This window comes from Astyanax mexicanus, chromosome 1, assembly GCF_023375975.1.
Source record: "Astyanax mexicanus isolate ESR-SI-001 chromosome 1, AstMex3_surface, whole genome shotgun sequence".
Taxonomy (NCBI): Eukaryota; Metazoa; Chordata; class Actinopteri; order Characiformes; family Acestrorhamphidae; genus Astyanax; species Astyanax mexicanus.
In genome coordinates, this window is record NC_064408.1 from 94,100,038 (window position 1) to 94,127,625 (window position 27,588).

Below are 27,588 nucleotides of genomic sequence, written 5' to 3' on the forward strand. Positions count from 1 at the left end.
TATCAAAAAAGAAAAGAAAAGAAAATACAACAAGAAAAAAAAAATAAAGAAAATACAAGGAAATTAAAGAAAAGAAAATACAATAAGAAAAGTAAATACAATAAGAAAAGAAAATACAACAACAAAAGAAAGGAAAACCAAGAAACCCGAGACGAGGATATATCCAAGGCGGTTGTTTATCAGAAAATAAATAACATCTAATTATAAATATACCCAAGTAAAAATATATCATTAAAATAAAACCTTTCATTCTGCTCTGCACTTGGATCCACCACCTCCCTCTCCTGTATGTAGATGTGATTCCTGCTGGTCTATACACACAAACATTCTAACCAGATGCTGCCGGTCACAATCATTACTACCCAATATACTGTCTACTGCAGATTGTCATGCCTTCTATGATGTACTCCCTGTACATACATTTTCTCCAACTCCAGTAATTTACGTTACCTTGGCATTAGCATTCGTGTTCATCCTCACTTAAAAGATAACACTTTACAACTTATATGGATGTGGTCATTCTCAAACCATCCGCTCAAGTAACACTTGACATTACATATTAAAGGTTTTAATGGTTTATTAATGGTTTTAATGGTGTCCTTCAAATGAAGTGTGGAATGGATGAATCCACTGGCCGCTTTCTCTCTCTCTCTGCCACCCCACAGTCTTTCACCTCCTTCTACTCTTTCTCTCTCATTCTCACACACTGCTCTCTGTCTGAGTGTTTGTGGTTTTGAATCTCAGCAGGTGATGGAAGAATGAGTGTTATGTCTGAGTGTGAGGGGCAGAAATAGAGAGATGTCATCACACACACACACACACACACACACACACACACACACACACACACACACACACACACACACACAGAGACACACCCTGCTGTGGTTGCTCAGTCTCCCCTGCTGGCCGCTGCTGGATGGCTATCATAAGAAATGTTGTAGCAGATAGACAGTCCTGAACATGCACACAGACACACACACACCCTAGTACAGTTTCAACATTGAGTAGTTCTCATCTCACCTCAGAATCTGCAGCAAATATAATCAGAAATTTACATTTTTTGATCCAGATTTAACTTAAAATAAAATACTTAAATATTTTGTATACAATATTAGATTGCTGTTAATGTTTGTATTGCATTGAACTTTATTGTATACAGTTATTATGACATGTGTTGATTATACATTTAATGGTTATTCGAAAACATAAATAGCTGCTGTGATATCTCAAGTGTTTCTGGGCCTTTGATTTGGTATCCCAGGTGGTGGTTATGGTGTTGCTACATGGTTGCATGGTGTTGTTTGCATATTAGAAGTTCAATGGAAGATTGCTATAATGTTGTTATTTTGTGACAAGATAGTCTCTAACTCTAGATAGGCAGCTACTCTTGTGTTTTACTCTGTGATTACAATGGTGTTGTTTACAATGTTTTATGATGTGATGATATATTTTTATATTTTATGAACAAAAAAATATTTTAACTTAAAAACTGTAGGAGTATTGATGCCATATAACATAAAATAATAATGCAGATCACTATCAGCTAAAAAAAAAGTTTTCTTTAGGCTATTCTTTCATTCTGATCCCTTGACACCTATGTTTGTTATTTTGTTATTATTCCTAATGCATAAGTACAAAAAGGTTTTAAGTCATGCTGATGTTAATTATGATTGTAATGTAGTTTTGAGACAGTGGACACCATGTATTTCCTTTTTCTTAAGGTTTTGTTGCACATAACACTAATTAAGACTGTTGTCCATCAGAATAGACCAGTGAAGCAGCCAGTGAAAGGGTTTACAAGCCAATGAAACAGTAGCTGAGTGCCACCCAATGCACTGGAAAAAGACAAGAAAAGCAACTCAGATATTAGGACGTGGGAGAACTCGTGCCAACGAAGCAAAGTAAAGGCTCATTTTTACAAATTTAATATTATTTAAAACTCTTTTATCATGACTGTTTAAGAATGGCTCGTGAAATAAAATGGGCAATATTAAAATTAATTTAAAAATATATTTTAAAATAAAAAAGCCATTTAATATTTTAATTTAATTGAATTTAAATGTTGTATAGATTTTATAATAGAATATTAGATGTCTCCTTTGTGCCTTCTTTAATCACAACAGCAGTAAAATATCATAGTATTACTTAGCCCCTGTTCTTGTCTTGTGTAAACCCTGAGGAGCATTCTTTCTTTTTGTGCCTTTTGGACGCTGCTTCTCAGTCCGCCCACCATTTAGCAGTAAAGCGGGCAGGTGTTTTCCCTGCAGAATTTCAGCTATAGACACGATTATCCAGCCTGGGCTTAAGAAGCCGTTTAGAAACTGTAGCCGTCTCTGCGGAGGAGTGAGAAAGTTTTATAGGAAAAGTGCCGAGTCAGAGTTTCAGGCTGTGAAACGTGATCAGGACTGCATGGACACTCCCAACACAGACGTCGCAGTTTAATGCTGAAAGACAGCCAGTAGCTGCTGAGCATGTACTTAACAGATTAGGAAAACAAACTGGGAATATTTAGTCTGTGAGTCACTTCCACATTCTGTTCTTTCAGTCTCGAAACAAACTCTGATGATGGCGTTTACACAGAATCACAGAGTGGAACTGCATGTAATCACAATGCTGGTTTCAGATTGGAATTGATATTTAAACAGCTTTATTTGCATGAATTGCTGTAACAGCTGTCTCCAATGCAATAAAATAAATCACTGATAATGAATAATAGCTTAATCTGTTCATTTATAATAGTCCTGACATTACTTTTGACAGTGGATTGGAAATCCTTGCTGCATTTTATATCATACTGATTGTGTTTGCTTACTAAATACTTGTTAATCATTACAGTTATGATTATGAGTATCATTATAATCATATTAGTAGATAAAGAAATATGCATTTATGTATTTTATTATATGCATTTTAGTAAACAGTGTTTCTGACCTTGTTGGACTTTGTTTGGACATTATGCACTGTATGTTGTTTACACTAAAATTTAGACTCACTTTATATATGTATATATATATATTGGGATTTACAGTCCGTTTAAACAACCCCGGTTCTAAACTTCTGCAGTCTGATGGTTTTATATGACTCAACGAGCCAATCAGAAATTAGCAAGGATTGTTTTTTTTGTACAGGCTGCACAGCAAAATGCATTTTTGTGATTGTTGTTTTTAAAAAACTTTTTGTTTTTGAGCTTGGTAAGGGGAAAAGGCAAAATCTGGGTGGACTTGCCCCCCTTAGACCCCCCATAGAGCCAGCCCTAGATAGATACTTTATTGATCCCTGAGGGGAAATTCAATACCACTATGAGACAGTGAAAACAGAATTTTATAGCTTGCATGGACTTAAGCTTTCAGACCCTTGGTTATAACACTTGAAATTTAGTTCTGGGCACCTCTCTTTTCTCTTTATCATCTTTAAGATGTTTCTACAACATAAAAAAAAGTCCAGCTGTGGTAGATTTTGTTGATTATACTTGATTGGTAAAGATACAGCGACTTTTTTTTCCAATGCATTGGATTGGATTTGGTATTGTTTTACAAATAAATTACATTTCCAATTACATTTATCATCTAATGTACAGACAGTGTAATGGGTATCTGGTGTTATAAAAAGCAAAATTGGGGTCCAGAGGTCTGAGACATATTGAGAATTATGTATTATGTAGTATTATGTAGAATTATGTAGTATTATAATTCATTTGAACCTGGTAATAACTAACAGAAATGTTTTGAATTGTGAAAACAAAAATCATATTCATTAATCAAATATTAAAATGTAGTCAGATTTGTGGCACTGAGCTCCAATGTATTTTGAGTCTGATCTGTTCCACTAAACCTTCAGTAGACCCTCTGGTTTAAGAGAATATTACACAAACGAGTGAATGCCCTCATTAAAGCAAATTGTTTATCCTGCTACCGGACGTCCTGAGCTGGGATGTACAGAAGGAGTGACTGTTCTGAGAGTGACTCATGATGTGTGGATTGGAGGCGAGTGACTGTCCCTGTTTGTGCCACTGTATGTAAACATGCTAATGGAAAATGTGTTTAATTCAATTCAATTCAATTCAATTTTATTTATATAGCGCTTTTTACAACAAAGGTTGTCACAAAGCAGCTTTACAGGAAAAACAGGTCCACGCCTCTTATGAGCAGCACCACAGAGATGCCAATTTTATGGTGACACAGTGGCAAGGAAAAACTCCCTTTAGTGTTGCTCTTTCCAGTCAGTCAGTCTGTGTCCGTAGGTCTGTCTGGTTCTCTCTTTGTTTGTCAGTGTTTGGTCTAGTCTCGTGAACTCACGTTGTCTGTCCGTGTTTTGCAGGCACAGTTGCGGCCGTGGCCGGACTGCACCCGGGTCAGTGCATCATCAAGGTCAACGGCATCAATGTGAGCAAGGAGAGTCATGCCAGCGTGATCGCCCATGTCACCGCCTGCAGGAAATACCGCAGACCCACTCAGGTACTGCAGTGACCTCAGCTGGATCTCAGCTAATTTCAGTTGCACTTATTGCTGACACAGATGTTCAGTTTCAAACCCACAGCTTAGGACTCTCTGGAGCAGATGGACACTTTATTTTACTGTACATCCTGTACATTTGCACTCCTGGACACTACACTACGCACTTAACTTAAATACAATACATGCACAGATCACGTTTAGTTTTTGTCATATCTGCTGATACCTGTTATCTCCTATACTTCATTTAATTTATTATGTTACTGCGCTACCTCATATCTATGACTGATTACTTCCACACTTTCTATAGTTTTTGTATTTATATATTTATGTATATATTTTCAAATCGCTTTTTAGATTTTATAGTCTAGAGTCTTTTTTTTTTTCTTACTTTGCTCTCTTATTATACTACCCCTATTGTTTGTTTCTACTGTGTTGTGTAATTGCTACTGGCTGCTTAATCTATCTAGATAAACAAGAACTTATTGACAACATGCCTAATGTTAGGTATGGGCTACTGGAATGGTGTGTTATGGTCATCCAACATCCTACCTTCACTAACTCTCTTGTCTCAGGATTTTTTTAAGTATTTATGTACATACTGTATGAACAAAACCCAAAGTTAGGTTCAAACTCCGACCTTTTCAGAGTTTCCTCTTACAGATTTGTATTGTGTTCTGTTCTGTTGTATTCGGATCTTGTGTTCTGCATTTGACCTGCTCTGTTGGAGAAAGCCCAGCACACTACAGCCCAGGGTTGAGGTCTGCTTACTGCAGAGCAAAGCAGAGCTCCAGGAGCCTGGGGTTATTGTTGAAGGGGGGCAAATGGGGGGTTTATGGCCTTGGTTAATGGGTGAGAGCACTTGCTGGAGTATGAAGAGAGCAAGTCTTACATATCAGTTAGTGAGACAGCCAGAGCCAGGCCTAGACGCCATTGAAAAGCACTGTGTTCAGCTTCCTGGTCTTTAATTCTTATTAGCTCTGGGAGTGGAAGAAGAGTGTGTTTGTGTTTATATTTATATTTAGGCTTATATTACATTGGTATTTATATTTAGCAGCTTCTTTTATGTGATATTATGGATATGCTTTGTTGTCTTTGTTATACTTCAAAAAGAATGACTTATAGGAGACATATAGGGTGAATAAGTGTTGTTAAGTTTTAACAAAATTTTGGGATATGGACCATGCCTTAATTACCTGAGCTCCTCCCCCTTAGTCCTCCCAGTCGCACCTCACCTTTGTCGCGCCACAAACCATACTGAACTGTGCCCAAAGCATTATAATGAGTTCACGTCCCCAAAGCATTATGCTAAGCTCTAACTGTGAAACTACAAATTCAAAAGTAACATTTTCAGCTATAAAGAAAGCTAAAAACTGCCCCTGTCCTGTTTAATTTAATTTAATTAACTCATTGCAGTCCATCAGAATAGTCTAAAGTCTAAATTTACAGTGTTTTTGTTTGAGTACAGCAAGTGATCACAGTAGGTTTCAATACATGTGTAAAATTGCAATACCCAGCATGTTTTTAATCTTTAAAAATCACAACTGAAACATTTTGTGTCCTGATAATATCATTATATACTGGCTGAGGTGATTCCCAGCATCAGAAATTATACAATTATTCACAATCATTGTTTCATTTATATTTTGTATCTACAGGTTTGCGTCTGCTCCTCTGACTTATTACAAAAGCATGCTTTTTCCTTCTGCAAAAAAATGGTAACTATTGTTTTTAATGTAGGGGCACAAATTGGTGTCAACAATGCACATTGTCGTGCAATGGCACTCAGGGTCTCTGAACAGTTCCCAAGGGCACCACAATGATTCATTAAATATTTTTATTTTTTATAACTTTTATATTAAATTATGAACAAAACAATACCGTACAAATTCCTAGTACATGACATGTGGCTTGACATTTACATGAAATGCAAGAATTCCAATATTATAAAAGAATTCACATTGACATTGTGTTTTTATTTGGAGAATCTCCCTTATGTGTCACGGGTCTGCAGATTGAATTATTCGATAAGAAATAATCTTTTATCTCCATGAAATGTTGCCACCTTGCTTTACATTAGTAACCTGTTATGCCGCTATAATTTCAGCATTTCATTACAGTTTAGTGTCACATAGCAATGAATTTAAGGGTTAAGTCTAGTAAGTATCCTCTGTTATGGTTATAAATTCTCTATAGAGCACTGACCATATTCACCAGATTAACCAAATCCATGATGCCAGTCTGAAAGGTTTTCTCTTCTTCTTAATTTCTAATTTCAGCAAGACTCCATAAAGTGGGTCTATAATAACAATGAGAGCGCCCAAGAGGAGCACCAGAAGGCCAACCAAAAGCCCAGCTCAGAGGAAAACGGGGAAGTGTTTGACTGTAAAGTGGAAGGTAGTTAATCTACACACACACAAATACACTAATTAGCCATAACATTAATACCACACTGATGTAAAGTTCATTCCAGTAATAAGAACTGGAGTTCATGTCTCTCATAACATTTTAGATTTTGCTTCAAACAATTGTGTTTCTTCTGTTGCCTAGTAGAAGGGGTAATATTTCACATCATCCACCTCAGTAAATGTTAAGTTGTTTTATTGCTTTAGCTTCCAAAAGTGTTTAAGGTTCATTCCCTGTGCAAAAAAGAAAGAAATATATGGCTTTACTAAGTAATTTTTCCAAAATGCCTGTTTTTTCTTTCAAAATTTTCTCCCATTTTCTCCCCAATTTACAAGGCCAATTACTCAACCCACTCATTAGGACTCCCTCTGTCATTAATAATGCCCCAACACCAGAAGGGTAAAGACTATCACATACCTCCTTTGATACATGTTCAATACAAGTCAGCCATTGCCTATTTTTGAGCTGTTCCTGATGTTGATTCTGAAACATCAGCTCACAGACGCAGCCTTGTGCTGATTGACATCACCCTTTGCAGTGATGTGGGGAGAGCGAGCCATCTACCCACCCAGAGAGAGCAAGACCAATTGTGCTCTCTCAGGGCTCCAGCTGCTGATGGCAAGCTGCATGAATGAGATTCGAACCAGCGCTTAGCCCACTGGACCAGTAGGATCAGTTAATAATATATGAACTGTAGTCTAGATGGTCCTTTCGTCTTTGGTTCAGAGCAGGAAGTTCTGAGTTCAGAGATGTTAATGCTACTTCTGGACATGGTTAAAATATGGTTTTACACAGTAACGTATTAAGTAGTATTAGTAAATGTAACTCTGTATTGTAGTTTTTGACAAAGGTTCACTGTGTTAATCCCTTGCCCATGTATATTTATCAGCTATTGGTAACTGATGGTTCTGGATGCATAATTTTGTTTTTTTTTTTAAATGTGTTGGAGGCCTAAAATACAGGAATGGGTATATATTAACAATGAAATACATAGTCTCAGAAACCACATAAGCAAGCCAATTAGAGATTACTGAACAACTTCACACAGTTTAATGCATGTATGGGAGATTTTAGGCCAGTCTATCTATGATAGAGGTTTCAAATAGCAGCATTAGTCTTATAGCGATTGGCCAGGGCTAAACTAATGAAACACCAAGCCAGCCATTATTGATTAACAGCATTATTGTGTTTTCTATACAGAGGTGATGGACAAGTTTAACACGATAGCTATGATTGATGGGAAGAAGGATCACGTGAGCCTGACAGTGGATAACGTGCATCTGGAGTACGGCGTGGCGTACGAGTATGACAGCACTGCTGGTATCAAGTGCCACGTGCTGGAGAAAATGGTGGAGCCCAAAGGCTTCTTCAGTCTCACAGCCAAGGTACAATGACACGCACACACACACACACTCACACACAGACACATCACATGACTGCCTTTTTTGCCTGTCATAGGGATAACACAAGAAGGCAGTTACTTTGTGATTCGTCAAAGAACGTTCGCTATGCTCAAACACCCAATGTTACTAGAAGATCAAAGGTGACACCCGGCATAGTATCAGAATAGTACAAAAACAAAGCAACACAAACAGGTGTGGGAAATAGGAGGAGAGCACAAACTTTAGAAGCCTGAATTTTATATTGTAAGTTTGCTACACTATTAAAGCGTTTTCTGTTATTAAGATAATATAAAAAAAATCTCTTTTTATGCTTACAAACTTAAACATAATTATGGATTAAAAGTTGGATCCATGGATTGAAAAGTATTTAATACGACCCTTAGGATTATAATTATCATAGTTGTCATAGCTAAAGCAATGATGATGCAAAAATGTTTAAAGCTCATGTCCGAACATTTTGGGATTTGGGGGATTTAGCTCCTTCTCAGGTGAGAATGGGTATTTGCACTGAGCATGCGGAAGAATCATTTTAAACTGGGCGGGTGTGATGTGGTCTCCTTTCAGAGCGGATGAATCTCATTCCAGGTTATGTTCAGTCAGAGAGAGAGAGAGAGCCGTCAGTCAGAAGCTTCACTTCAACTACACACTTTTTTTTAACTTTTTTACTCCTCCCTTCTGAAGTCTCCATTGCTCCACCAGCTGCTCGCGTTCCGTAAAACTGAGCCGGATCCTCTTTTTAGAGGCTGTACGTGTGAAGAAAGTACGTAAAGACGCGTGATGTGGCCAGAAGAACTCCTGTGAAAAAAGACACAACACCCCAGTTTTTAGAATGAATATATTAGTCTTAGCAGGGATGGTTGTTCCAGCACACTGATACCATTAAACACAATATTTTATCCTTTCTCCACTCAGAAATGCTTCTGCTTTCAACTATTAACATTATTAAGACATTTTTTTACTTTTGATTTGTTTTGTTTTATCCACATACCCTACGCTGTACAGAAGCTGTGATTGGTTGACCGAGCCTTGTATTCCCACCTACATATTCCTGTTTCTGCTTGGAGATCCCCAAATACACATGAACACACAATATAAATGTGTGCAGCAGCATAGGCCACTTGTGCAAGCTACTCCGTGCACAAATTGACTCGCAGTGACACAGTGTTCAACTGTAGCTCGTCTTATTCACATTTAGGTTTTAATGGACTCTAAATCAGTTTAAGTTTATATTACTTTTTTAATTGAATATAATCTGTACAGTCTTTATTTGTAACATGCAGTCACTGCTGTTCTCACTGGACACTGGATTTTCATGTACAGGTACAGGCTGATCTTTATTGCATTGAATTAAATACAGTATCTATAACACATTGCTCTGCTTACTCTATAAAATAAAAAAACAAGTTATGTTATTACTGTTGAATGAGTCTTTTTGTAGGGTTTAAAACCTTTCCAGGAGTAGCTGCTGCCTTTAAGTGGAAAGCAGCGTTAAGGGCCTGCCTGTAATGTTGGAGTAAATTAACTTCAAATTACACAGCTGGGAAAGCAGGTAGCTGAATGAGACAAGGGTGACTAAGACGCAAATATTAGCATAATCATATGCACTCTTGCAGCCTGTTAGCATTCCTGGTTTGAATTGTTGGCACTGTGTTGATTCACAAAACCGTAAATGTATAAAGAATGGCTTTTACATGCAGATCATGTAAGTGCACCCAGATGAGATCAGGTTGAATGGAGTGTGCATGTTTAAGCTCATGCTGTGCTAATGGAAGCTTTATATGCAATCTGCTGTAGATTAATACTCAGTAAACACATTGTAAACAGTGTGCAGCCTGCTGTGGCAAAGGCTGTTTCAGTTTAAAATTTCATATAATGAGGCTATATATATACAGTGCAGTCTATTAAAGAACTGAGCAGTAATATAGTTTATGTTGTTTCACTCTGTATTCCAACATTTTCTGGAGTTATTCAACTGAAATTCAGCACTTTGTATTTAAAATGGGTATTTAATGTTTTTCTGCCCCATTTTTTTTTCTCACAGCTCTAATTTGTCTGTGCATAATTTTGTTCATGTATATGGGCATGTCTTCAAATGTTTGTTTTTAAAGCTGTAATTTACTTTAATATATACAACTCTGTAAAAAAAATAAGAGATTACTTCAGTTTCTGAATCAGTTTCTCTGATTCTCTGATGTTTTATTCTATAAACTACAGACAACATTTCTCCCAAATTCTAAATAAAAATATTGTTATTTAGAGCATTTATTTGCAGAAAATGAGAAATGGCTGAAATAACAACTTTGCGTCAGATAATGCAAAGAAAACAAGTTCATATTCATAAAGTTTTAAGAGTTCAGAAATCTATATTTGGTGGAATAACCCTGGTTTTTAATCACAGTTTTCATGGCATGTTTTTTTCCACCAGTCTTACACACTGCTTTTGGATAACTTTATGCCACTCCTGGTGCAAAAATTTAAGCAGTCAGCTTGGTTTGATGGTTTGTGTTCATCAATCCTTCTCTTGATTATATTCCAGATGTTTTTAATTTGGGAAAAATTAAAGAAACTCATAATTTTTAAGTGGTCTCTTATTTTTTTCAGAGCTGTATTAATTTAGATTTCAGTAGCTATAATATAAATAACAGTCATAATATAAAAATACACTTTTAGTTTAATTACATAAACATTTAGTTAGTAAGTTAATTCTTTTCATTTTTATCAACAGGATCAAGTCCAAAAAGCCAAAAAATTAAAGAATTATTAAAAATATGAGGGCATTTTAGTATTCCTTCAAAACAAGCATGAACCACTCACAATGTTTAGTTTTCTTTAAATTCAGATATTAATAGAAAATCTGTCTTTTGCTTATAAACAACCGTGAATATGGATTGAAAGTTGGATTCATGGATTAAGAAACAATTCATAAAGCACTTAGGGTTGTCAGAGTTGATTATTGATAAACAAAATGGTGAACTATAAACAGTATTAAGACATTTTTAATGCCTCTTCACCGAATGTATGCATAGCCACATACCCTAAGCTGTAGCTTTTTGGCATAGACTGTTATGTACCTGCACAAAAATGTAACTATATGCACGTGTCACAGTAGCAGCTGTGATTGGTCCGCCTGTGAAGTGTGTTGCAGTAAATACATGCTACTGTTAAAACATTTTCACTGTTTTTAGAGTGTATAGGGCAAACAGCATTACATGTTTTGTTAAATCTAGTTAATTTCAGTGTCTATTCTTAAGTTTCTTGTTTGGATGTGGACTTCTATTCTATTCTATTCTATTCTATTGCCACTGTGTTGTATTTTCTACAGTTTTTTCGAGTTTTAGAAGTGGTTTCAGGAATGCTCTCTAGAGAGGTCCTGATTTATTTTATTTTTTGGATATTAAGCAAATCCGTTTTATGCTAGGTCCCTAAACTGCCAGCACTTTCTACCATATTGCAGACATCTGCCTGAGACAGGTTTCCTCAGGGAAGCTTCACTCCAGAAGTTTAATATTGTCAGTGCTGCTGGCTAGATTATTAGCTAAGGCTCAGGAGCCAGATTGCTCTTAAATTTCCCTCACTTCTCTTATTCAGCCTGTGAGAAATTCCCTTTCATTCTCTGAAGGCTTATATCTCCTACACTGAGCATTAGCCTTTAACACATCTGAAGGATTCTACTCACTATAGAGAGTCTTAATCTATACCGCAGTTCATACTGATGACTTTACATGATGTTGCTGATGTTTAGAGTTTGGAGGTTCTTTTAAACAGCTCTTTACACTTGCATCTCATTTACAAATACATGTATTAAAGATTAAACTGTTGGCATGTTTTTAACAACCAAAACTGCCTTTTTTGTCATATCTGCAAATAACTTTTGTTTGTATAGTGTAAGATTTTTTTGCATTTCATTTATAGGTCAACTTTCCAGCTGAATAGTACAAGTACATATTTAAATAAATGGATACCTTTAAATAAATTACATGAATTGTTAATTCTGAGATATATTTGGTCCTTGTTGAGGTACATCTTGTTCATAAACTCATAAGCTTGATGACATAAATACCACATACAATTTGTCTGGCCATTACTGCAGAGTTTTAGGGATCTGTTCTACTCTTATAGCCACAGAAAACAGCAGTGGTTCACTGTGTTCTTCACTTCCTCTCTCTTTTCTCTCAGATTCTGGAAGCCCTGGCGAGGAACGATGAGGCTTTGGTGCAGACGTGTAGCCGGATAAACTCCAGTACGGAGCTTATCCCAGAGGACCTGCAGGTCAGGTTCAGCTCCATGTGCAGCGAGAGGTTGGAGCACATCAACCGCCGCATCACCAACTACAGGAAGGTATGAATATTACTGTGTATTACCGTTACAGAATATAGGGCGCACCATATTATAAGGCGCACTATCAATACATTTTCTGGATTTTTTTTTTTAAGAGACAATAGTAAGGGACAAGGGTGTTGCCATGGTTTCCCTTCTAAATCAGCAGTGAACAAACAACAGTAATTCTTTAAAAAAAACATTTTCTTTCAAAGTCAAACGAGTGCTGGATTAGATTTCCAGTATTTTTGCACAGTTTTAGTGTTTTTTGAGTGCATTTTTCAGCCCAGTTTTTAAGGGCTTCTCAAACTGGCTTTAGTTTTCATAATACAGCAACAGGAGCTTAGACGTCATCTTTTGTTAGGTTCATAAGTGCTGGCCCTGTCAACACAAGTTTGAGTCCCGGGTGATGCCACAGCTATAGGTGACTAGATGTTCTGTAGAGAATAACTAATGCTGTGGCATCATGTGACAGAGTGAGTCCTAGATAGTGGGAGGGAATTAAAACAAGTTAAAGAAACTTTCCTGTATCTGTGTTCCTTGAGATACTTTGACCTGACCCAAACCCATTAGATCATTAGATCATGCATTGCTGGTGGAGTTTCTGGCAGTGTCATGGGCAACAATGCACTTTTCTCAAAAGAACCATATGATAGAAGTACAAAAGCATCTTCTGTTGTTTTAGTTAATAGTAGACACAGAGCACATGCAGTCCATATTGGACTGTACATTTGTTCCTGCTGATTGCAGTAAAGTAGAGTAGAGCATAAGAATGTTGTGCTGCTTCAACCTTGCAGAAAGCAAATTTCAGAGTTTCCAAGGATCCAGCCATGCAAAAAAAAGTAGATTAAAATGATTGTCTTGTCGAAACAGTACCTGTCAAGGGTTGGGAGCTACATATAAGGCAGCAAGTGAACAGTCAATTGTTGAAGTTGATATGCTGGAAGCAGGTGTAAAAGTTTCAAGTGTAAATGGGCAGGTGTAAGAGTTTGAGACACTTAAACTTTTAAGTCAAAAATTGTGAACACTGGACAACAGTGTCAGAATATCTATAAAACAAAACATTGGGCAGTTCCTGTGAGGTGTTTCTGGTGTACAGTGGTCAGTACCTACCACAAGTGATCCAAGGAATGACAATTGGTGAACTGTAGGAAGGGCCATGCGTACCCAATCTGTGGGTCCAATCCATGTGAGCTCCACTTTCAGCACTTAAAGGATCTGCTGTTAACTTATGGATGCATTTAGAGGTCATGTGGAGTCCATTCCTTGATGAGTCAGAATTGTTTTAGTGGCAGAACAGGGGCCCACACAATAATAGCAGGTTGATTTATTGTTAGAGCTGATTGAAGAAAATATGAAAAAGACAGCTTGTTTATTTGAAAGCGATCAGAACAGGCTGTTTTTAGTAAGCCCACATACTTCTTTTTATAATGCAAATCCTGGAAGAACATACTAGCATTGTATTGGCTTGTTAGTGTTGGACATTTTCTGCTGTGTTATGTTCAGTCTACTACCAACAACTTTACCTCTCAGTACTGGCAGTACACTACTGCCACTTTCCAAACCCCAGCAGAGCCTGACTGGTTCAGTTCTTGCGGAAATCGTCTCGTGCAAACCGCCCTCGCCTTTTCCTGCCAGCTGTTTGTGTTTGGAGCCAGAGCGAGGAGATATTGCGCGCATTCTGCAACTGTTTCTGTTTTCTCTTTGCTTTTCTCCATGTAATCTGCCTCGACATTCCTCCTCTGCATTGGATTAATTAGCTGATGCTTCATCAGTTATAAATAGTGTCGAACATCCGATGCCCTTACGTAACTTCCCTCCTCCAGCGTTCCGGGACCGGGACGAGGTGAGGTTTTTCCGTGTGTCAAGGCCAGACGCTGATGATGGAGGTCAGTGTTGGGGCAGTGCTAACGTCCAGAACAGCTGTAGCTCATCTAGCGGCAGACTTTAGCGCTGGTTAACCGCAGCCTTATAGAGTGAGTGGGTTAAACGACATGGCTGGGCCGGGCCAGAGAATAAAATCCGTATATGGAGTGGAATATGCTATAACTTTATTGGAGGGGATATACCGTATTTTTCGGACTATAAGGCACACCGTATTATAAGACGCACTATCAAAGAACGCCTATTTTCTGCTATTTTTCCATACATAGGGCGCATCGCATTATAAGGCGCGTTAAGTGACACTAGAAAGGGTGCCTATATCAAAGTAAACAGGGGTGGCGCCATGTTTCCCTTCCCCCACCGGGGGTGGTCGTTTTTAAGTGCGCCTTATAGTCCGAAAAATACGGTATATATATATATATATATATATATATATATATATATATATATATATATATATATATATATATACATACATATGCTTTCAAACTTTTCTGCATTAAAAGTTCATACCCCCACAGTCCACGCCTGGCCTTAAGCATGCTGCCAATTGATTCATGTTTATCTGCTCCTGAGAGTTTTTTTTTTGGCAGTACTTCTCTGCAGGGACTAGACAAACAGCATGCATGCATTTACAAAAAACAAGTGTTATGTTAAAATGAATTACAACTGTTTCTGATATGCAACTCCAGAGGATCTCAAGGGAATAATGAAATATGGTATAGACTCTAAAGTAAGTAAAAAAAAAAGGATGTGCCAATGTTTTACTATCATAAAGCAGCTGTGTGATAATCCTTAGGGTATACTTAGTTTCAGCACTCAACCTCTTTTTAATTAAAATGTCGTCCTCGGTAGGAAGAGCAGGTTTTTGCTTAAATCAACGTTTAACAGTTTTCTTTTCGGAACTGCTGTTTAGGAAAATTCACAGATTGAAGCTCTTTCAGCTCAAATGTTGTTTAAACCAAAAGCTGGAAGCTCTGCGTACTAATGAGCTGACATACCAACAAGAGAATACAGTGAAGGATGTCCCAGTGTGAAAAAGTGGATCAATATGGAGTCCAATCCAGGCATATTTTATTTTTAATTGTATTTTGTAGTGAATATCAGTGGCTATTTATGCCTAATCCATTTTTTACTGCTGTCTTCTAGTGTTCTCTATACCAGCTAGACCATCAAACTTAAATGAAAACATACCATATGTTGGTCAAGAGCTAAGCTGGTCAAACTGCATAACCAACACAGGCTGTTTTGTTCAGCATTTATCTCTGAAATGAAATGTATGTAGATCCAGTATGACCAAGCTTGACCAGGGTATGGTTTTATCTGGATTAACCACGTTAAACATCAAAGACCAGATTAGAACCTCTAACACAAGGTACGAGCTCATTTTGAGCTAGTCTTGAGCCTAATTATTCTGCAGCAGGGTATAACACATCTTACCTAAATTAATTTAGTTTTTTATATGTGTGTTATACTGTATGTTATATTCTAAACTGTGTGGCTGTATTTACAGAAACTGATAAATATGGGCTGAAACACAGCAATAAGGTACTCAGATCATATTAGGGGCCAGAAAGCTGGATTGGGATTTTCTAGAATACAATATATCGCCGCTGTCAAATAAAAAAAAAAGAAGTATTTCCGTTTTTGTAGTTTTTTAGTTTACTACATAATTTAAACAAACAAACTGTCCTTACACTGTGTCAACATTTCTTGTTGAAAGGACCAATAGAAATTTTTCAAAATTACCAAAAACAAACTCTTTTTATGTTGACATCCATTCAAGGTTAGGACGGTTTTATCTTTCTCCTGTAAAGTTGTATTTTTGGAAATACATATTTTACATTGCACACTGGCGATAATGATATTGGCTTTATTGCTATATATCATTGTTTTTTATAAATTACAAAAGCTAAATAGCTTAGCTATTGCACAGCAAAAAAAGACAGTACTCTCACTTATGTTTTGTTAATGTTTGAACTTCTGAAAACAGATAAAAGAACTAAGCATATCTTAACACAGAGGATACAGTACTACAGTGCCCTCCATAATTATTGGCACCCCTGGTTAAGATGTGTTCTTTAGCTTCTCATAAATTGAGTTTTGTTCAAAATAATATAGGACCACAATGGAAAAAAAGAGTAAAATACAACCTTTAACTCAAGTGAATTTATTCAGTAGGAAAAAATCCCACATTAAGAAATAATTATTTAACATCAAATCATGTGTGCCACAATTATTAGCACCCCTGATGTTAATACTTTGTACAACCCCCTTTTGCCAACAAAACAGCACCTAATCTTCTCCTGTAATGTTTCACAAGATGGGAGAATACAGAAAGAGGGATCTTTGACCATTCCTCTTTGCACATTCTCTCTAAATCATCCAACGACCTGGGTCCTCTCCTCTGCACTCTCCTCTTCAGCTCACCCCACAGGTTTTCAATGGGGTTGAGGTCTGGGGACTGAGATGGCCATGGGAGGAGCTTGATTCTGTGTGCGGTGAACCATTTCTGTGTAGATTTGGCCACATGTTTAGGGTCATTATCTTGCTGAAAGACCCAGTGACGACCCATCTTCAGCTTTCGGGCAGAAGCCACCAGATTTTGTTTTAAAATGTCCTGGTATTTTAGAGCATTCATGATGCCATGCACCCTAACAAGGTTCCCAGGGCCTTTAGAAGAGAAACAGGCCCACAGCATCACTGATCCCCCCCGCCGTATTTCACAGTGGGCATGAGGTGCTTTTCTGCATACTCAGCTCTTGTGTTACGCCAGACCCACTTAGAGCATTTGTTGCCAAAAAGCTCTATCTTTGTTTCATCTGACCAAAGCACACGGTCCCAGTTGAAGTCATAGTACCGCTTAGCAAACTCCAAACGTTTGCGTTTATGATTGTGAGTGAGAAATGGTTTCTTCCGTGCATGCCTCCCAAACAGCTTGTTGGCATGTAGATAGCGCCTGATGGTTGTTTTGGAGACTTTGTGACCCCAAGAAGCTACCATTTGTTGCAATTCTGTAACAGTGAGCTTTGGAGAACTTTTTATTTCTCTTTATCATCCTCCTCACTGTGCGTGGTGGCAAAATAAACTTGCGTCCTCGTCCAGGCTTGTTTACCACTGTTCCAGTTGTTTTAAACTTCTTAATAATTCCTCTGACAGTAGATATGGACAGGTGTAGGCGAGTAGCGATTTTCTTGTAGCCATTGCCTGACTTGTGAAGGTCAACACACATCTGCCTCACTTGAATGGTATGTTCCTTTGTCTTTCCCATGTTGAAGATAAATGGCCTCTGTGTCACGTCATATTTATACCCCAGGGAAACAGGAAGTTGTGAATTACTAATTAAATGTTCCTACATACTCTGATCAACTTCGTAAACTACTGTAGAAGTGACAGAAATACTTTTATTAAATTTATTTCCTAAGAATTGTTAGGGGTGCCAATAATTGTGGAACAGGTGATTTTATGAAGAATAATTATTTCTTAGTCAGGGATTTTTTTCCTACTGAATAAATTTACTTGAGTTAAAGGTTGGACTTTACTTTTTTTTCCCATCGTGGTCCTATATTATTTTGAACAAAACTCAATTTATGAGAAGCTAAAGAACACATCTTAACCAGGGGTGCCAATAATTATGGAGGGCACTGTATCTAATATGATGTGTGTCTACACTGTTGCCTGAGGGCTGCAGTTCTGCCACTCAGAAAGTTCAAAGCACTCTCTGTGTTTCGGGCCACGGTGGAAGTCTGGTTTCGTTTGCTTGCATCAAAAATAAACACCTCATCAAAGAGTCATTTTCTCTGATGCAGCTTATCCAAGTGCGCTCTGTGAAGTAAACACAATATCATGCATGAGGGAAAAGACCGTGATCAGTAATTCTGCTGTACAGCTGAAGAACGTCCTTCTGAGGCACCAAAAGCAAGCGTTCTCATGTTTGGAAGGGGTGTTATAATAAGGTAATAGGAGTGACTGACAGTCTGCTGTGCTGAGAGTTGAGTGCATTTGTTCCTCGTGTTTTCTAGGCACACCAGTGCTGACTCTTGTCTAAAGGCTGTGGTTGGAGGCGCGGGGTGAAGTCCAGTAGGGGCTATTCTATTGTGCTGTTCAGTGTAAATGAGCGTGCAATCTCCCAGCTGGTGTGCTGGTGATGGAGGAAATGTGTGTCTTATCAGCAGTAATCTCTGCCCAGAGTCAGCAACACTGCATGCAGGTGTTGCCTCCACACCTGCACTGGACACGTAGCGGAAAATCACACAGGACTAGCAGTGGTGCTAAATGTTAAAGCTAACGCCACTAGAAAATGCACCCCTGCTGCTGCTTATTGTGGTGTTCTTCCACGAGTTTTAAGGTGTTTTCATATCTGCTCTTTTCGTCTGGTTAACTCAGGTTCTGGTTTATTTCCACCTTTGATTTGGTGTAAATATATGAAAAGCTCATTTGGGCAGACTAACACTGCACCAAGACACTTAAGAGGAGGTAGTCTTAGTCCCATTTCGGTCTAACCCAACTATCAGGTGTATCTCTGCATGTTTGAGCTCCTGTGATCATGTTTAGTTGCTTTTGCTCCATGTTAAATTGTCCAGAACACAGGCTTTTTCCTGTATTTACTTTCTTGCTCTCTTTGATGCAGATCTGACCAATAAGCACAAAGAATGTTCTAATATGGATTGTTGTGACAATGACACATATCACTGTCTAGGAAAAAGATTTTAATTCCATTTTTGCCTTTTGCCTTTTTTATGACATCCTTTTTTAATACAATTTTTAAATTATTTTGACAAATAGTAATACTTCAAAATGACTTGGAATAAAATTTGACTTCCATTCAAAGTTAAGATACCTGTCAGGCCCTGGCCCTGTTCTGTGTCTGTCCTGTTCTGTCTCCGGCTTTTTACTGCTCTCTCTGTATTTGTTTACCTTTTCTTCTCTGTGCCTCCCGTATCCCTGCCTCAAGTGTTTTCACGTGTGTTTCATTTGTAGCTCCACCCCCTCATTATCTGTCCTTAGGTGTTCCAAGTTTTATATCCCGCCTTGTGTCTGTATTTATAGCCCTGTGTTTCCTGTTTCTTTTGTCGGTTCTTGTACGTTTTTCGTCTGTAAGGTTGTAGTTTTTTTTTTGTTTTCCCAGTTCCTATGTACTCTGTGTTTCTTTGATTTTGTTTAGTTATTTGTTTGTTCATTTGGTATTTTCAATAAATTACTTGCATTTGCATCCGCTCTCTGCATCCTCTCTCTGCTCCTGCATTGCCTGACAACACTTTATTCTTTCTGCTGTAAATGTGACATTTTGGAGATACAAGGTTTTGGATAAGGTTTAAAACATGGCAGCCACATAAAACTAAGGTCATTTACTTGTATTAATCTTAAAGCACAGTAACAACAACCTGAATCAACCATCTGTTCATTTTTTTGGGTGAAAAAAAGGCATGTAATGTTTCTTTAAGGCACGGGTTTGAGGAATAGTGATTTAAGCCGAGTTCCTTTTGTTTAATGTCCTCAGTTTTCGAGAGTGCTGAAGAACCGGGCCTGGCCCACGTTTAAACAGGCAAAGACCAAGGTGTCTCCCCTCCACAGCAGTGATTTCTGCCCCACCAACTGCCACATTAACATGATGGAGGTGTCCTACCCAAAGACCACCACATCTCTGGGCAGCGCCTTTGGTGTCCAGCTAGACAACAGGAAGAACTCCACTCTGGAGAACGGAAGCCGCAGCACAGAGCAGGGTGAGAAACACAGGGGTTGTCTGGGATTCATGAGAATCAGGGGGATTAGGGGTTATCCAGTGAACCCCTATAAATCAGTAATTATGCTTATTTTACAATGTACTCTTCATATTTTAAATCTGTACAAACAAAAATGACTTCCATGTTGTGATATATATGTAATTGAATGTATTACATTTAATTGCAGTTCTTGTGTACAAAAACAAATGTGGAATGGGTTGAATGTTAAGAACGTGCACTGTCCAGACAGAGTGTCCAGACAATATATATATATATATATATATATATTATACAATATATATATATAAATGGAAAAAAGGTCCAGGCGTTAACATTGTTGAATGATGAGGTCAGTCAATATGCTGAAAGACTGAACTGCTGCAGCTTGCTCTCTAAAGAAAAACTCAAAATTAGTGTCTTGTGAAAAAGTGAAAGCAGCAATAAATAAAAGGATGCAGTTTAACTGTTCCAAAATATTTTAACAGTTTTATTACACTAATGGCATTTTGTAATGGTATTTTGAAATGAAATGAACTAAAGTACTACAGGTATTCATGTTCACATGTGCTCTGACCTGCTGTCTGCTGCAGGTAAGCTAAACCCCATGGTGTACGTTCAGCACTGTATCGGCAGTATGGCAGCTCCTTCGGGTCACAGCCTGGGCCGGACAGAGGGACACGGCCTTCGCTTCCTGCTGCGGGAGGATGATCTGCTCACAGTGGACGCCTACCATAAACTCCTCACCAAACTGAGCACTGTGGTAAAGGAGATGGAGTGCTACACATCTCAGATTCACGAGTAAGTAGGATTTGCCAATAATTCAGTTAGTTTCAGTTTATTTAAAATAGTTTACCGTTTTCTTTCTATTTTAAAGCATGATCACATCTACGTTATGCTTGTATGTTTTCTTCAAAGCTGAAATGAAACTGAAAAAAAAAAAATCGTCCATAGGCTCCAGAGGGTTTGGTGGAGTAATGAGCATCCAACACCCAGGACTCACAGGTGTCCCAGTGTTTTTTCCATGTTGTGTTCTTACAAAAAATATTTGGGCAACTGTTAAAAATGTGGGGGATTTTTGTTTGTTAGCGATGTCGCTATAGTTAAAAAAAACTGTTATTGCATTCCACTTATCTTGGTAGCTGTGAATCACGTCATGTCAGAGTTAATGATGTTGATGTTAAACACTGCAAAATATGTCCCAGGCTAGTATTAGGGATACTTAAGCAATAATGCACTTGAAGTTCGTGCTATAAGGTTTAATATTTGCACTGCTGTGCTGCGGTTGTAGGCACGAGGCTGAAGGCTGTAGATCAACATCGAGTGTATTATGCTCTGTTTGTAGCTGTGCTGTTTTGCAAAACCACACTTTAATCCTTTGAATCTCTTTTTCCTTTTATTTCATGTTTACACATAGTTTTATAAACAGGATGCATCTTTCTCACCAGTGCTAGTGGCATTTCAAGCATCAGAATAATGAAATAATTAATCCTAAAACTTAAAAAAAAAAAGAAAAAAAAAAAAGTCCTCCAGCTTGGTGGTCCTGTGTGTTACTGCAGTGTGTTTTATTGGAGTCCTTTGACTAGGAGATTTAGTAATATAGCATTTGTACATCAAAAACTCATTAGTTTTTAATTTAAGCCTAAGATTGCTGCATTGTGCTGTAATTGCACAGTTCTTCTTACTCTTGCACTAGAAAGCATGCAGCCCTGAACTCATTACACTATAAATGTGTTACTGGTGTTGTTCAGTGCTTTTATTGCCATTAGTAAACTTTGTCTAATAGCTGGGACATTTTAGCCCTTTTATGGGACTGCATATGGTGCCCCTCAGCAATACGAGTTGCTGTGTTTATTCTAATACCAGCATGAGAATCACACCACAGGAAAGCTTTATGTGTTGTCAAATTCTTTTAAAACTTTACAAGTCTGTTGCTTAACTTTATTTACTTTTCAGCAAGTCCCACCGAGTAGAAAAGGATTCTGGTGGATGTGAATAGATTTTAATTGTTTTTATAGGGCTTTACTTTAATAAAAGAAAATAAAAAAAACCTATTTATAATAAAGAATACAGTAATACTGTATATACTCCACTTGTATTTTCCACCACCATAAATAAGAAAGATCATTATTGTATGTATAATTTTGTAATTAAACCTTAGGTATAACAATCTCGATGATTAAACCATACACAAAGACGTTGACGTGGAAGATGACATAATGAGTAACTTTCTCTTAATGAATGACCTCCAAGGGTATTAATTCATTATCGGCATAACATTACTCGCATATAGTCTTTTAAAGCACAATTAATTTGAGGTGAAATAAGGACTTAAGCCTTTTCTGTTATTATGACAATGTAGAATAATCCTTCAAAGTAGATATTAGTTAACCTTTGTTCAACATTTATCCACTTATTATTCAATTAAATATAAGTAATGATAAACAACTTTTTCCTCTATACTGTAAAACGTTTGGGGTGATATTTATGGTTGCTACACTGACATCAAAAGTCAATGTGATAAAGTAGGTAAATTGATAGTCCCACCTGAGACACCATAGCATCCACCTGGAATACCGTACCAACTGCCTAGCAACCACCTAGCAACACCCTTCCAAATATTGTACAACATGATGGGAATTGCATAAAAGCTACATAATATGTACAAACAGTATCAAGGAATAAAGGCATTTTATGGTTAGAAAATGTTAAATGACAAAAAAAGTCAAGAAAAGCATTAATGCCATTGGACAACGCCTTGGAAAAAAGGGTTAAACCATTAAAACAGGGGTGTCCAAACTTTTTTTGTTGGGGCCAGAAGGAGAAATATATTTGATGTCTGAGACTGAGCACTCTCTCCGCTTTTAGACCCTTTGGCCCGTTTTTCTGCGCTACAACTTCACTCTCGCCGCTTTTAGACTCTTTGGCCTGTTTCCGAAGCCTAAGGTTCAAACTTTCAAACCGCTCCAAAAAAGGAAACGGGCCGCATATGGCCCGCGGGCCATAGTTTGGACACCCCTGCTTTAAAATAAGTACATTAAGATGAAGTTTATTTTGTGTACATAGCCTGTGTACAAGTTTATTGTCTTTAGAGTGTAATTAAACATGCATTATATTGATTAAACAGTAGATTATCATTTATCAGGTGTTTTAAAGTAAGCTAACTAGCAACTTGCTAATTCAGAACATGCTACAAACTTTTTGATTATTGGCAGGAGACTGAAAAAATATCAGAACTGGAATTTCGTCAGCTTCTGCTTGTATTGTGAAAGCAATCACTCCCAGTCATGATGAAGTGGAGAGATGGCAGAGTTAAAGGGAAGAGATGGGGTGAGGAAGACTCGTCATGAACGAGATGTGATGAGTGATGTAAGGATCATATTTTATAGGATTTAAAGGCATGTTCCTTTTTCCAACATTAGGCTATTTTCATAACACCACGTAACATTTGTTTTGGGTTTTTATTTTAACAGTGTAGATGTATGTACAGTATGTGATGGGGCTTCCTGGTCACGGCAAGGCAATTGCCGTGCCATTAATGGCTTGATTGTTGGGGAACATGTTAACAATTAACACAGGAAATGGGACACTCTAAGGTCACCCTGTTTTTTTTTTTTCTAAACGGAAATGGCAATAAAACACAGGTGGAGATGAACTGAATGGAATGCAACTGTAAATGTCATTTAGAACAAACTAATTTATAGCTTAGTGCTACTGACCATCGAGATAGACCCTGATGGTAACTCACCCCCCTCTGTCTTCCCTTCCCTGTCTTCCTCTCTCCTTTCCTGCACATACCCAACTCGTTAAGAAATGTCCATTGTGCTGCAGAAGTCTTAGTAATTCATTGTTAAAGTTCACCAAGACCCTCTGTTTGCAGACTTGACAATTGCAGTGTGTCTTTATCGGTTGCAGAGGTGACACAGCTGTCTGCTTCTAGTCTCTGCCAATTAGCACTTGCTTCTGCTCTCAGAGTGTGCTGGTTATCTTGGACAGTAAAGGCTAACAAGCCTCTCTACAGCTCCACGCAGGAGAACACAGTTATGCTAATCTCAGAACAGTGGCCTGGTAATAGAGGTCTGCGCGGGACTGTTTTTTTAAACCCGCTCCCGCCCGCTCCCGCGTCTTTTTGTCCCGCTCCCGCCCGCTCCCGCAAAAAAATCACTTCTTTTAATCCCGCTCCCGCCCGCCACATACACATTCCCGCCGCTCCCGTCCCGCAGTCCTAATATGAATTGAATTAATTACATTTAGTGCTTCAAATTTACATATGTATTTATTAAAACAGCAATTCAGTTCACAGTCCAAACACATGCCATCAGGTGCATCAAGAATCCTAGAAGTGGATTAGAAGTGGATCTATATTATATAAAATAATAAATGTAAAAATATATAAAATTAAATTCAATTAGTTTAATTAATATTTGTATTATTATTATTAATAATAATAATAATAATAACAATAATAATAATAACAATAACAATAACAATGTTATTGTTATTGTTATTATTATTATTGTTATTATTATTATTATTATTATTATTTTGCACCAGTATAGTAAATGTCGTCCTTTAAATTACACACCCCCCTCCCCCCCCCCCCCCTCCTCTGCACACGCCTGCTGGAGATGCTGAAAATGTGTGTGTGTGTGTCCATCCTCCGAGAGATTTTTCTTGTGTTTTTTTGTTGCTTGCATGGGAATCATAGCGTGATTATTATAATTTTCTTAACTATTTATCAATTTGCGGGAGCGGGACCACATGTTAATGTGGTCCCGCTCCCGCATGGCCTGTATTGATTAAATTACCGCTCCCGCCAATAACAATTCAGTTTTGTCCCGCGCCGCAACATATTCTGACGGGTCCCGCGGGTCCCGCGGGACTCCCGCGGGAGTGCAGACCTCTACCTGGTAATGCCAACACTGATGGGGTTCATACTAATACAGCACTTCATTTGTGTTTATTAATGTTCTCAGTTAAACTCTCAGGGTCTGTTTCCTGGACAGGGATTAAGACTGTGGACCCTATTGTACACCCTTGTGTAAGGAGTGTTGCGCTGTTCTTTGCTATCTTACACCCCGTCAAAGGTCTGTTTAGGAATATATTAACGCCGATGGGGGTGGTGGTCTGGAAGTGAGGTGTGCTGCGTGATTCATCATTGACCGGTGCACTATAGATCACTAAAATAGGGCCCTTTATGTTCCTTTTTTATTGATCCAACATGATCATTTCCTGTAAAACATAACTGTGCTGCACTTTAGATCCCTTAATTAATCCCTTGGTTAAGGCAAACTACCTCAATAAAGAAATAAAGAATAATTGAGATACACACTTGAGATACTGTATAAGTGAGTAAAATCTTTAGAGTGTGCCTAGTTTTTGAGCAGTTCTACCATGACAAGTTAAATTCACACCTTTCTAAGTGCACCCCCTCTCTCCCTCCACCATCAGTGTGTAGTCATTCCCCATATATGTGTTCATTTTAATCTATTTACTTTTCAATTATACTGTATTATTTACTTTAAAAGTGCATTGCATTATTATAATGTTTAAACTTAAATGGTTTAATGTTTTTTTTTAGCTGTTGAAGTTTATCAGGTTTTACAGTGGTCCAACACCATGAGTAAAGAAGGTCACATAAAGTTAGAGCTTTTTCCTGAACAAATGGCTGCCATAATAAGATTAAACATTTAAGTGATATAAAGAACCCTCTAAGAAATTCATCAGTTCCTGGGATGACACTACTTGCGTTTAATCTCCAAGAGAGTTGGTTAAACTAAGGATAATTGATGGCTTGAGCCTTTTCCATCATCTTAAGTAAGGCAGATTGTCACTGTATTATACTAAAAAGTAAATTAAAATGTCTAAAGCATTAATCACCCTTTAACAGGGGTAACAGTGCTATCAATTAACATTCAATCAAGTAAGTTGATTAAGTCTCACATTTAGAAATTTTACATAAATCTGTCCCTTAAGCATATAGCATACTTAGATATAGTGAAGATCTAAGGTGTCTAAAATGTATTTTGAATGATTGATCCTAATTAATCATTATCTTAAATATTAAATGCCTGTACAACTTTTAATTGTTGCAATGCAGGCATATTTAAATATTTTTTTAATTAAAATACTTTTCAAATACTAACAACAGAGCACATGTAAGCATGTGCTCACAAAAAAAAGACGTCAGATGAAAGTAACAGATTGTAGCCCATTAAAGGCCTTAATAAAGAATAAATAAGGATAATTCTGAGGTTAAGTTTTTTTTACTGTTATTAAAACACGCTGCAGAATGTTCACTGCTCTGGGAGAAAGAAAAATTCTCTCTGTTAGTCCATTCTGTTTAAAAAAGGGGAGTCCTTTTGCTCAGGAGAATGCATCCTGCGTTCAGAAAGCTGAGTGTTGCTTATATAAGCTCTCTCTGAGAATTCCTGCAGGCCCGTGTTTTAAAAGCAGGACATTTGAACTTTCTGTCCCAGGACAGGGAGCACATGGCTGACGTGAACAGCTTCCCTCATGTGCCAAGATTTTTCCTGCTCGCTCACTAATGCATCCTGTCGAGCATCAAACTGCAGTATGCTTCCGTTCGGAAGCTCTTTTTGGATTCCCAATAACTCATTTCTCTAGCATTTATCAACAGAGAACTAAACTGAATCAAAATGTGGATGAAAGCAGGAATGCAGCAGGAATTAATTCCACAATCTGCTCTGCTCCTGACTTTGCTTATCAGTTATTTAGATGTATTTTTTTAACAAAGATAAACATGCTTTGAGATCATTTGGAACATTAAATGATGTTGCTTTAAAAGGTACCAGTGACTTATTTAAGCTTTACCTTGTGATAGATCAGTATCTTGTGCAGGGTGTATGCCTCTCACTTAGTGTTACAGGTTATGCTATGTACCAACCACAAACCCGAACAGGGCAATTGCATTGATAAGAAAAAAGCTGTCAAAAACACAGCTTTCAAACTTTTTAATTAGTTTTTTATAGTACCAAATCTCTAAACAACAGACGTTTTAGGTAAAGTCAGCAAGAAAACATTTAGGGAAATTTGGGGAAAGTGTTGTTGTGCAATATATATATTTTTACACTTGTTAGTTATATTAATAAATACAGATCTGGAAAAAAATTAAGAGAGCACTTTGGTTTTTAAATCAGTTTTCATGCATCTTGGCATGTTCCCTCCACCAGTCTTACACACTGTTTTTGGATAACTTTATGCCACTCCTGCTGCACAAATTCAAGCAGTCCAGACTATCTTCCTCTAGTAATATGTTAATCACTCATGAACGTTAACCTCAGGGGGGCACTTGAGAATGCCCACACCTGTATATTAAGTTGTGAGGTGTTATCCTGTGAATGAGACCAAACACTGGCCAGTGTGCTCATGGCAAGGCATGAC

The 27,588-nt window shown here is 37.7% G+C and overlaps 1 protein-coding gene across 2 annotated transcripts in view; it reads left to right on the forward strand.

Moving 5' to 3' along the window:
• Positions 1 to 27,588, forward strand: part of prex2 (phosphatidylinositol-3,4,5-trisphosphate-dependent Rac exchange factor 2) — a 224,903-nt gene that overhangs the window by 114,171 nt on the left and 83,144 nt on the right. For both annotated transcript variants that reach the window (XM_049485814.1, XM_022685605.2), the window contains 6 exons: positions 4,321 to 4,457; positions 6,734 to 6,851; positions 8,061 to 8,245; positions 12,440 to 12,601; positions 19,965 to 20,187; positions 20,778 to 20,985. In XM_049485814.1, coding sequence (XP_049341771.1) covers positions 4,321 to 4,457; positions 6,734 to 6,851; positions 8,061 to 8,245; positions 12,440 to 12,601; positions 19,965 to 20,187; positions 20,778 to 20,985 — 1,033 coding nt within the window. The remainder of the gene's footprint in view (positions 1 to 4,320; positions 4,458 to 6,733; positions 6,852 to 8,060; positions 8,246 to 12,439; positions 12,602 to 19,964; positions 20,188 to 20,777; positions 20,986 to 27,588) is intronic.